General features: G+C 39.3%; 1 protein-coding gene across 1 annotated transcript; it reads right to left on the bottom strand.

The window, feature by feature from the left end:
* Window positions 1–1,513: 1,513 nt before the first annotated feature.
* On the bottom strand, window positions 1,514–10,819 carry pth3r (parathyroid hormone 3 receptor). The gene is made up of 13 exons (XM_084938681.1): window positions 10,754–10,819; window positions 7,455–7,560; window positions 5,978–6,088; window positions 5,680–5,804; window positions 5,024–5,118; window positions 4,767–4,920; window positions 2,950–3,103; window positions 2,816–2,876; window positions 2,664–2,730; window positions 2,477–2,571; window positions 2,234–2,375; window positions 2,083–2,124; window positions 1,514–1,984 (listed from the first exon to the last, which is right to left on the bottom strand). The coding sequence occupies exons 1-13, from the start codon at window positions 10,817–10,819 to the stop codon at window positions 1,514–1,516; spliced, it is 1,689 nt and encodes a 562-aa protein (XP_084794807.1).
* Window positions 10,820–12,300: the final 1,481 nt, after the last annotated feature.

Below are 12,300 nucleotides of genomic sequence, written 5' to 3' on the forward strand. Positions count from 1 at the left end.
AAAAGGGAGCTTTTCCTTACCTCTGTTGCCAAGTGCTTGGTGAAACGGAGTTATCTCATTGTAGGGGGTCTTAACCCTACAATGTAAAGCATCTTGAGGCAACATTTGTGATTTGGCATTATGTAAATGAACTAGACCATGTTTCAATTATTTATTTCTTGAATTCAATTAAATATTTCTTGTTTTTCTCTGTGTTTGGTCATTTTTTTCTTTATGCAGCTATTCCTTTGCTTCCAGTTATGTTTCACTGCCACTGCCAGATAATTAAAATCCATAAGTCACTTCCATTACTGCTGTACAGTTTATTTAAAATACTCCCCAAAACATTTCTTAAAATACAAGTGTTAAATTTACACATCATAAACACAGAACATGATTCTCTTTTAATGGGCATCTAAAATATGTACAGGTATGGTTTTCTGTCTGTTTCTCTGCGAATGCCGGTGGATTGTGGCTTAGAGGTTTGTCACTCCTGCTCCAGGTCTCCAAACGGCTCAGGTGCCTCTGTCTGTGAGTCAAAGATTGAAGGGAGTGTGTGAAATTCTGGACAGTGTTGTGAGGGCGTTCAGGGCAGAGGTTACACGAAAGAAGGAGTTGGAGTTTTGCCTGCATGGGGCGAGAGGTTCACGCATCAGCCTTCAGGGTCCTGTCAGACTGATAAATAGGTCTGCAAACCTGGACAGCAACAAACATGAAAATAAGTCCAGACATGCTGTCTAGGTGCCTTTAAATCTAATCTCATTGTGACATTTGGATTTTTAAAAGCGTTCACACCCTCATTAATGTGTGGCTGATATGTGGAGGTGTACATTTAGGCGGGGAAGGGCTGTAGGAAGTGCAGTTTGAACAAGGAGGTCAGTGTGGCCAGAAAAATGCAACACAGGAAAGACGAGAAGAGGGAGAAAAAATTCTCCCTATTTATACATCCAGGTTTGTCCTTTGACTTCACTGAATTCTTTAGCTTAGGATTTCTCCGTTCACATCAGCTTGAAAAATCCACAACACATCCACACACAAAAACATCTGTCTTTATGACATGAGAATTTAGATTTAGAGTTCTTAAATTGTGGTCCAGTTACTAATGGTAGCCTATGAAAGGATGCTCGACTGTACCATGACAGCTTATGTCATACTATGATGTTGCAACCCTGAAATCGAGACCAGTATTGTATTATTATCATTATTTTTATCACACAGCCATGACACTTACCACTATAAATATAACAAGCAAACTCTGATTAGCCATATTACAAGCCAGAATTGGATTGGATACATGCATTTCTTTTCTATGTAGCTTTGAGCCATTAAAACTTTGGGAAACCCCCCAGCCTTAGTCCCCAGATTTGCTTTTCTATAGTAACTAAAGTCTTTCAGCACCCTTTCACCAAATTAAGATGCCTTTGGATTCCCCTATTTCTCAAAAATCCTCATCTAAACACACATAACAAAACATAAAGCAGTACTATTAATGAGAAAACATGTAGCTTGCCGTGATATTTCAAAGTAGCAGCAATCACAAGATGGTCTCCAGCTCTTTGGGAGATAAGGAGCTGATTAGATCTTCTTCTCTGTGGCTTTTGTGGTCATCATCTCCTTTGTTGGCTTTGGCTTCTCTGGCAAAACCTCCTGACTCAGCACCTTCTGGTTTCCACACACCCAGCTCCTGCTGGGGGCCTGAGGCCTCGCTGTCAGTCGAAGTGTAAATACGTAGGTTGGTATGATGGTGGGGGGGAGTCGTGGAAACTTGACGTGGCAGTGGGGGTCTGACCCCAGAACCAGAGGCTCCACCTGAGCCAACCACCCCTCCAGCAAAGGACAGAGCTCTGGGATTGGCAGCAGACAGGCACACGCTGTGTGTGGTGGTATGTGACATCATGCCGCCATAGTAACAGCTGCCTCCGCCGCTGCTGGTGATCCTCGCTTTCTGCTTGAGGTCTAGCACCAGGCTACGTCTTAACCAAGCCTTCTTTACCTCGGCTTGCACCTGGGAACAAGATTTATTTAATTTTAGTTCCTTTATTTTGTTTACCAGATAAAACAAATATATAAATATGAGTCGATTCTGTATTGTAGCTTTATTACCTCACCATTGCAGAAACAGTAGATAAACGCCACAAAAAAACCCTGCAAAGATATGAGATTTTATTCAAAAGAATCAGCTTTCATTATCATTGCAGTTGAGCTTACAGCATATAATTGCATGCAGTGCTTGTTTTTATAAATGTGTCCTGACCTGGGAAGAGTTGAAGAACATCTCGTAATGCATCTGCACCTGCCACAGCAGCCCAGTGACCTCAGTGTAGGGAAGAGCCATGAACACCATGTAGTGAACTCCAAACAAAGGCATGAGGACTAATGTGGACTTGAGTAGCTTCCTGCAGAACAAAGAGTTTATTTCATTGATGTTTCTTGTCAAACAGATGGCAGCTTAAAGTCCAGAGATTAAAAACATCCACTATTTTCCTTGGAGGGTTACCTGTACTGCTGTCGGGGGTCCAATTTGCCCGTGTTGGTTTCCCACAGTTTAGAGGCCAGTACACGAATGATGTTAATGAACAAGAGAAAATTCACCTGCAGGGAAAGAAACCAAAATCCAGATTTAAAATAATATACTCAGAATATCAGTCTTTAATGCTCTTCTGATTTAAATCCCCTTTTCTTACAACAATCGCAGCCAGAATGGGGACTTGATAGATCCATTTCAAGTTTCCGGCACTGAGATCCCAGCATCTGGAAAGAGCAATGAATCTATTACAGGGAGCATTTGTTGTAGGAGTGTAACGTAAACATAAGATAAATGGATCACATGACTCACTGAGTGTCTGCCAGTGAAGCTCGTGCGCTGACCCAAATGGACACAAACACAGCTGGAACACCTATGACGAGCACATGGGACTATTAGAAAAACTGGCATTAGTCCAAAGTGTCACCTGCCCCAGTGTCACTTACCCCAGCCAGTGATGGTGAGGGCCCACAGGTAGTTCTTGTCAGACAGGAAGGCCATGAAGATGAGACTATGGAGGTACAACCCCTCCACCAGGATCCAGTAATGATTTGTTGCCAGGAAGTACAGGAAGAGAGTAACAGCTGCTTTACAGCCAGCCTAATGACAAAAACAGAAAATATGAGTAAAACTTGTGATAATACATTCACTGATCACTTTGTTAGGTATACCTGTTCACCTGCTTGTTAATGCGAAAATCTAATCAGACAATCTCACGAGAGAACTCAGTGCACTATGTAGACATGGTCAAGGCGACCTGCTGAAGTTCAAATTGAGCAGCTGAATGTGGCATGGTTGTTGGTCCCAGACAGGCTGGTTTGAGTTTTTCAGAAACTGCTGATCTACTGGGAATTTCCCACACTACCATCCCTGAGTTTCTACTGACGGTCAGTTCTCTGGGAACTAAAATATGCAGAAGAGCATCTCTTAAGGCACGTGTTGAACCTTGGGCTACGGCACCAGAAAAGATCACCGCGCTTCTGTCAGCTAAGAATATGAAACTGAGGCTGAAACGTTGTGTGGTCTGATTAGTCTCGGTTTCTGCTGCTACAAAAGTAGGGCAGGTGATGGTAGGGTCAGAATTTGGCACAAATCACCAGATCTCAGTCCATTACAGCAGGTGTGGGCGGTGGATTCCTGTTGTGGATGAAGTAATGAGAAATGTGCTGTAACTGTCATGTAATGAGTGTGTGGAGAACAGGGAGTGGACCCAGATGCAGGACTGATCAGATGGATTTAAACTCAAAATGTCAACTTTATTAAGGTGGAGGAAACAAAAGATAAATAATGACTAGGCAGAGTAGAAACTGATAAAAGTGACTGATTGAGATCACACATAAAGTGAAGGAGAACGTGATGAAGAACAGAAGAAGATGCAGACAAAAAATACACACGAGTGTGATTAAGGGATGTGGAGACGCATGGGAACAGAATCATAACTAACAAGACAACGACGTCATAACTCAACATAACACATATGAGACAGAGGAATATCAAAATAAAACAGGAAGTAACACGCACACACACACACACACACACACACACACTGAGACTCAGACTAAGGCATGTGAACTTGACACTGGGACTCGGGATAAACTCAAAAGGAGACATGACAGGCTGGGGCGACAAATGGAGAACACACAGGGACAGGATTACAAAGTTATTAAATAGACAAGACAAAAACTGTAGACAGCCATGAAGACAAAATACAGAGAGACCAGACGAACACGGTGACATAACTGGAAAGAAAGAGTAAGAGTAAGAAAACAGAGATGAGAGATGAGACTAGGACAGACTGGACACGAAAGAGGCATTCACATGATAAAAACAAGAAACTGGAAGTATAAATACTAAAAACTCAGAGGCACTAGGAAAACTGAACTCAAAAGTAACTAATGCAGAAAACTAATGAAAATCTCTTCATTCCAAAAGAAAGAATCCCAAGACCAAAACAAACTCAAAACACTCTGTCAGAGACCCAGCATCCTTAGGCAAGATACTAAGCCCATGGTGCTCTCTGATGCATCCATCGGAGTATGAATGTTAGATAAGTGTAGAAAAAAAGTTCTTATATGAATGAGGTGTTTTGAGTGCTTATGTGCAAATATGGTTTGTTTAGCTTTGTAAACAGGCCATGCCATTGTGAACTACCGCTACTGTGCTGTCTGCCATACAGCCGATAGTCTTGATCACAATGAAGTATTTAAAAAATGAACAAAACTGAATAACTGGTGATAAGAAATAATGTGACGTTACAATTTACCATATGGGGCTTCTGTCCTGTAAAGTTGGGCTCAGCTTCACTGCCATCAGATATGGAGTAAAGCACAGCGTCCTTCACAAAGATGCTGACCGCTCGACAGATGAAGGAGGTGAAGAGGTGAACGTGGATGTAATTGCGTGTGCAGTGGAGACGCCTGAAAGAGAGGAAGGCGTCTTTGGATGCAACAGACTGAAGTCCGGAGATGCTGTTCAGTTACAGGTTTATGGATCAAAGCTCGTAAGCTGTTTTCTTCTTACTTGAAGTAGCAGAGAATGAAGACTGCCACCAGCAGGGATGCGAGAGAAATGGAGTAGCCGATGGTGTACATGAGATGGAGTCGCTCAAACACCTTCTGAAACACAGCAAAGCATCTTTTCATATCTGGAAACAGAAGTGACTGAACAGATTTGAACACATTGGTAATTTTGTATCTTCAGCACAATTAGCACACTGGAGGGAAAAAGGTCTTTTGAAGACAGGCCTAGAGTATTTTGTAAGAATATGGCCGGTTTACACATATTCTGTCATGTAAAGATGCAAATGCACACTTACACATTACCACAAGAATCTTTAGTGAACCATCAAAGCTATAAACATAGAGATTTGACACAAAGACTAGCATAGGGAGAGTGTGGCTATCCCTTATAGAGAAAATTTTGAATCTAAATATACTCGCAAAAACTTGATGTAAAAAAGATACGATGTATTGTAACATAAAACCTTGTAAAAGATCATTTGTAACCTGGGCGTAATAAAGTTGCAATACTGAAAGAGCTAAAAAAACAAAACAAAACAAAAAAAGAATATGGCCGTTGTTGTACTGTCTTCTAAAGAAGTTCTGTCTCTTTTCTGCTGTTAGATAAACACGCACAAACAGATTAATTCAACCCAGCACTGGATCAAATGCACACACCTCCTCGTGGCTTCTGTGATTGAAGGTCAGGTATCTGGTGCATTCGCTGTAGTTTGCCCAAGTGCGGTTGATGCTTGCCACCTGCTCCCAGTTGCCTGACATATCACACTGACGGTAGGCTCGCCCTGTCCATGGGAGGGCAGGACATAAGGATTCATTTTTTGAATAAGGAAATCTTTGATTTTATACTTTTCAGTCGCATTTTTCTCAAAACTACTGCTTCCTGGTTATTGAGGTTGAAGGATGCTTTTTATATTGTGTAGATGATCAGATGCTAGTATCTCTGGAGCTCTGCTACCTCTGTGGTTGAAGTCATAGATGTACTCCGGGCACTGAACTGAGACCAGCTGACCTGCTGTGCTCTGTGGCCAGCAGATGATCCCATCCCACTCTGGGGTGCAGTCGCCATCTTCAACAATGGTGTGAAAAAAGTGTTAGCAAGCTGATAGATCTGTGTATAGTTCAGGCATTGTGCCACCTAACGCTGTACTTTTATTCGTAGACTGCTCTTGAGTAGCTTTGCATGATTCAAAACTTAAAATAATATCTTAACTTATACATAAGCTGCCCTCATTATCTAAAACCTCTCCATGTTTAATATCAGAGGTGAAAATCACAGAACAACCCACAACATGAGTGTATTGCAATTTGTATCTTTTTGCAATATACTGCAATATATTATATTCCAATTCATCGCCTTTTTTTTTTAAACTGTTAATTATGTCCTCAAAGTTAGTCACCTCAAGGTGCTTTATATTGTAAGGTAAAGCCAGAGAAAACCCCAACAATCACATGACTTCTACAAGCAAGCACTTGGCGACAGTGGGAAGGAAAGCTCCCTTTTATGTGAAACAATTCAATACAGTTCTGCAGTATTGCCACACAACAGATTACAATACTATGCTGTGTCGATTTTTCACCCCACCCCTATTTAATACCACTGTAAGAGTATATATGTGATACACAGTTAAGGGGAGTATAACTGGTGCATTTGAAATAAACATAAACAGAAAAAATACATATAAACACAAAAGTATACCCATATGCCTATTAATCTTTTTTACATGACCATAATGTTACATCATTAAGTTACCGAAATACTAAATAGGATTTTAATGCTGCTACCAGACAAAGTTTAGCTAATTTAAACTTCTTTAAATCACATTTGGCTGGTTTTACCTGTAATAATACATCATACAAGACCATTATTGTCTTTTTATGGCACTTTTAGCACTCCATATATAGATTTCCTTCAATATTGGAGGTAAAATTGTAAATGAGCTGATGCATAAACATACTTGCTTCCAATGCTTCCTCAAGATTGGTAAATCAATAAAAAATGTAACACTTAAAGCTTGAGTCACATTTCCTGAGAAGATTTGTAATATTTAATAATACCGCATTGAATCAGCTTATCAAGCATCAGCTTCTCCATCACATTTCCAAATTAAAAATGCCTCGCTGTGTAATAAAAGAGATATTGGAAAGCAGGATATTGGACTGGGTGTTGCATCTGATCCTAAATAAACAAGTGATGCAATAAATAGTTGATCTAATTGTGTGTTTGGACGTGCACTCACTGACCGCCTGTTAAAAAAAAGCTCTTATTTGACAGGACCTTCTTTGAAATATTAAAAGTCAGACATACTTCCAGTGTTGACTGCTTTTAATTTCTAACTGTAGGCTCACAAAGTCATAGAAAGTATTCAAAACCAGGGGGAAAGCAGTTCCATAAAGAGGCACTCTGTATAGTGTTTAAAAAGAAATCCCCAAACCTTTAATGAGGGGCATTTGTGCCTTGATGCTCCTTTCACATCTGGCATGAGCACCAATCAGAAGGTAGATCTGCTCATCCCGTGTGATGACATCATCAGAGTCAATCTGTAAAAAAAAGGAACAAAAAAGCATCACATGAATTATGAAGACACGCCCACCAAGTTCTCAGTAATACTACGTATAGATACATTATTGCATATACGTCATTTCAATGGTAAACAATACAAAACAAGATTAATACATAATGATCAGCATAAATCATGTCATTTATTTATACTGAAGGGCCATATAACCCATCTATGCATCGTTTTGAGATGATCCTCATGAAACTCTCTCTGAAGTGATTCATCAACCACAACCTCTCCCAAAGATCTGATGTGCTGCCTCCAGGTGTTGTGAAATAGTTGTATGAGAGTGCGGTATGTGATGATGGCCCGCCAGGCCCTTTATTCACAGCAGCTGGGCTGCCGCTGGCCACACGGGGATCTCATCCTCGGGGGCCATGCTTGTGTGAGCCGGTCAGCACAAGCAGCTTTGTGTTCCCGGGTGCATTTCACGACTGAGCATCAAAACTAGCAGAGCATGAGAACGGTTTGGCAGAGGGGAGCAGCGGAGCAGACGGAAGATTTGCAAAGGAAGAGAAACAAACAAAGCAAACTGCCACCTCTTCAAATTATGGAAAGTCCTTTTTTCTCCTTTAAAATTCAGTTTTTTTAATTGATGCTTTAAGGGCCTTGTAGTGAATCAAATGGCCTGGAAGTCATATAGACGGACAGACTGTATTAAGCCCGTAATTACAGCAGCACAGGGGTCAGCAAGAAGTACAAAATAATAAAATAAAACATTGAAAAACAAAATAAATAAGAAAAGAAATCTAGTATAGAAATTAAAAAACAAAAAACAAAAAAACCATATAAGTAATTTCTACTGTCATTCAGTGGACTTTGGCTTGAATAAAAGAGGTGAGTACTGACTCTCACATGCTAAAGAAAATGATTTAGTTGATTTATAAAATACCATGTAGGTAAATGAATACAACGTTACAGTGAAATAAACTGCAGCTGGCTAAATGTTTGTTTCTAGTAACGCTGGATGCTGAGCAGTGATCATTCGCTGTAGAGGTTTGATTAATGTTTACTGTCAAGCAACCCTTTGAGTAAATATAGAAAATCTGAGGTTTATTTATTCAGATAAATAATCATTTAAACATTGTGCTTATGTAACAAGATTAATTACTTAAAGTTACCATTTTGGGCATAAATATTTTTTGAATGTATAAAGATGCAAAACATATGTCTGCTTTATAATAAAGGTGAGAAATCCTGTTATCAACATTGCTAATAGATAATAATTGGTAAACAGAAGTAATACTAATGGTAAATAATTAAAATCTTTAACAACGTGTAACTCTGAGGATTTGGTACTTTAACTTGTTTTTTTATTTCAGCGATTTTAGGAAATGATAGATCTGAAAAAAAAAGAAAAATTGATTCATAAAACTTTATTAGATGTTACTTTTGCAATATAATGACTAAGCAGAACAATGTAAAGTGGAGGAAAAATGATCTATCATATCATGTATGGACCAACTTTGAAACACAGACTATAAAGTTATGAATACCATTGTTGGTAATAGCTGTAGTTGTGCAAATGAATTTCAAAGGTTCAGCTACACAAGTCAATCAGCCCTCAGACCTGTAAATGCAACAACATCCGGCTTCTTCTAGAAATATCTTTCCACAATTTCACTGCACTTTCATTTCTTGTCTTTTTGCTCCTGATCGAGCGCACAGGTGAGCCGGTAGCACTGACACGCTGTGAATCGCTCTATTTTCAAGATAATGTTTAAATTTTTGCATTGAAGAACTCAAGACTAGCTGCTTATGTGTCTTCATCAGTGCTTGGTTCTGAACCACATAACTGAAATTAAGAAACAGCAACATTAAGAAGCTAAGGCACCAGGTGGCAACACAGACTATAGGGGGCTTTTAAAATGTGTTAATCTTATAAGCAACACATTTTTAAAACTGGGAATGGGAAGAAACTTGATAAATAAATAATTAAAATGTTTAAAATACATATTATATGTTTAAATATTCATATTCATTCACTTTTTATGTCACAGGGAGCCACTGGAGATTGATAAAAGGGCCACGTGTGGCTCTGGGAGCTGTAGGTTTGAGACCCCTGGTTTAGCATATCCAGGCATCCTGTGTAGTTCAAACCCTTCACTGTTGAGTGGATTGGATCTCACAGAGAAGTTATCTGGGCCTCTTAATACAGAAGAGGAGCTTTTTTGTTTTTCTCCCGACACAAACTGTTTTTTAGCCTTAGCCTCCCACCTCCATGATCCTGTTATCCTGTCTGAGATCAACACTCAGGATGGACACGGGGGAGATCCAGAGATGAAGAAGGGCACTTACGGTCACTGTTAGCATGCTTCAGTCAGCGAAAGGTTAAAAGGGTCAAAGCTGATTATGGTTTGTGAGGTAAAGCAGACCACAGGTGACTTCTGATAAAGGAGAGGGATAGTTCTTGTGCTGCTGTGATGTGAAGTTTTTTTTCTCAGCCTCGAGAAGAACTATATTAATATATCCACTTTTTATATGAAAAGAAGCATTTTTCTACTCAATGAAATTTCTTATAAGCTTTTTTATAATTTGTCTCAGTTGTCTCATGGTTTGATGTGAGATTCACTCAAAATAGAGGAATGGAGGTGGGTTAGAATACTTTTTATTTTCCTCAGCAGGACTGCTTGAAAACTTATTCCTTATCACCTCATCAGTTAACTAAGAAGACACTGTCATCTCAGTCTCGCTGCTGAATGTCTGGCATGTTTCCTGAAGCATTAGATAAATCTAATTCAAAGCATCAAAGCGGGTCACAGATACATGAAATTTTCTATCTTTGGCCCAAACTGCAGCAGTGTGGATGTGTCATGTCTGACTCAGGGTCATAATAAAGTGTAAGATATGCTGCTGCTGTGTGAAAAGTTTAAATTTAGGACACAAGACGCGAGTGAGACTTAAGAATTTATCTACTGCTCCAATCCATTTAAGATCATTATGAGCCCTTTTAAGTAAAGTCTGCTTTGAAAAAGCTTACATTAGTAGAAATCATCAAAAAAATTCAATATCCAGGTTTAAATTGCACTTATTTGACCGCATTTATGTTAACAGTAAAGCAGCAGAGAAATAGCAGCAAACCAGGAGTAAAATATTTTCCCCTAACAAACCCCATCAGTGAATAACTGTTCAATAATTAAATAATTTAAATGCTATGAATGTAGTCAACTTACCAGCGCTGAGGCTGTTATTACACCGTGGAAAAAGTAAAAAACAATAATTCCTTGTGCAGACAACATGACATCTCTCCAGCTGAAACAGAACAGCACACCTTTCACTCTCAGATAATTTTATCCTCTTCAGGTTGTGCTGAAGGAACTTTGTCCTAAAGTTAATGTTCTTCTCTCGTGTCCCATCTGTGCTCCTTTATTAGTCAACAGGAACTGTGTTTTGGAGTCTCTTGAGGTCCAGAGTTTTCTGCATGAAGCTCAGCTGACATTACTAATGAGTTTTGAGGTTCTGTCTGTGGTTGGATGATCTCTCTTTGGGGAAGAGAGGAGCACTGAGGAGGAAACCTCCTCCTTCACGGCTCTTAGGACTGTTGGGATGAGATGGGTTGGCCTTGATATGCGGTGGCTTCCATTCACTTAACTCTTTGCTCTCCTCTGTTGTCATTATCTCTCTGTGCTTCACATTTGGCTTGTTTGTCTGCCTTAACCTGCTCTTTTCTATTCCCACTAATAGGACTCTTAGTTTTTACTAGTAACATAATTTAATACTTGGTTTGCAGCATGAGTATCCCACACTGGGAGACTTTAGAGAGCAGTGATACAAACCAGACTCATAGAACTACTTACCACACCAGTTAAAGTATTCTGATATGCATGAATGACAAATGCACAAATTATATGACAAACATTGTTTTGACAGGCATTTTTGAAGAACTTATATTTGTATGCATGGTGATAGTCTGCTGTACTCAGTGGTCCTCAGCCACAATCAGAAAACCCAGAGACACTTTAGATTGCCATGGTTTTACTCTATCATATGTTTTCCTGGTTCCATGCATTTAAAAAGCAATAAAGCAACAGATAAATAAATAAATAGGAAAGTGAAGATGAGTCTGCATTAGATAAACAATACCTCTGACTTATCAATAAAGGTGTCTCTGTCATCTTTTATTTTCTACTTTTTCTACTTTTTTTTTACTGGTTTGAAGTTGTTCTAGTGAGGTAGTACCATCTTGTTTTGGGGGTGCTACTGGTTTGTGACCTCCTGCTGATGTCAGATGTTCACTTTGTGATGTCAGACTTTATCATATGTGCTGCACTTGAGTTGTTTATGTGATGAGAAGCTTGCACACATTTTCCAACTGTCTGAACTAGTGAATGATGAAGTTTTTTCAGTTTATTTCTTATTTTTATTTCTTATTTATTCTCATCTCAAACCAGTCGCTGCAGGTGCCTGCTCCTCCCTGAGCCTAGTTCTACCAGAGGTTTCTTCCTGTTGCCAACTTCTTGCTTAAAGTGCGTCATGTTATTCTAGGATCTTAACTCCACAATATAAAGTACTTTGAGACAACATTTGTGATTGGGATTATATAAATAAAACTGAATGGAAATGAATATTTCCTGTGTTTGTTGTGTGTGTTTTGTAATACTTTCTTTTTGTTTTCCTAACTATTGTTGGTTGTTCGGGTTTTCTTTGTATTATTGTAGGATCTTTACCTTAAAACATAAAGCGCCTTGAGACGACTGTTGTTATCATTTGGCGTTTAATA

This window comes from Perissodus microlepis, chromosome 8 (assembly GCF_051167445.1).
Source record: "Perissodus microlepis isolate ML-2025 ecotype Zambia chromosome 8, ASM5116744v1, whole genome shotgun sequence".
Classification (NCBI taxonomy): Eukaryota; Metazoa; Chordata; class Actinopteri; order Cichliformes; family Cichlidae; genus Perissodus; species Perissodus microlepis.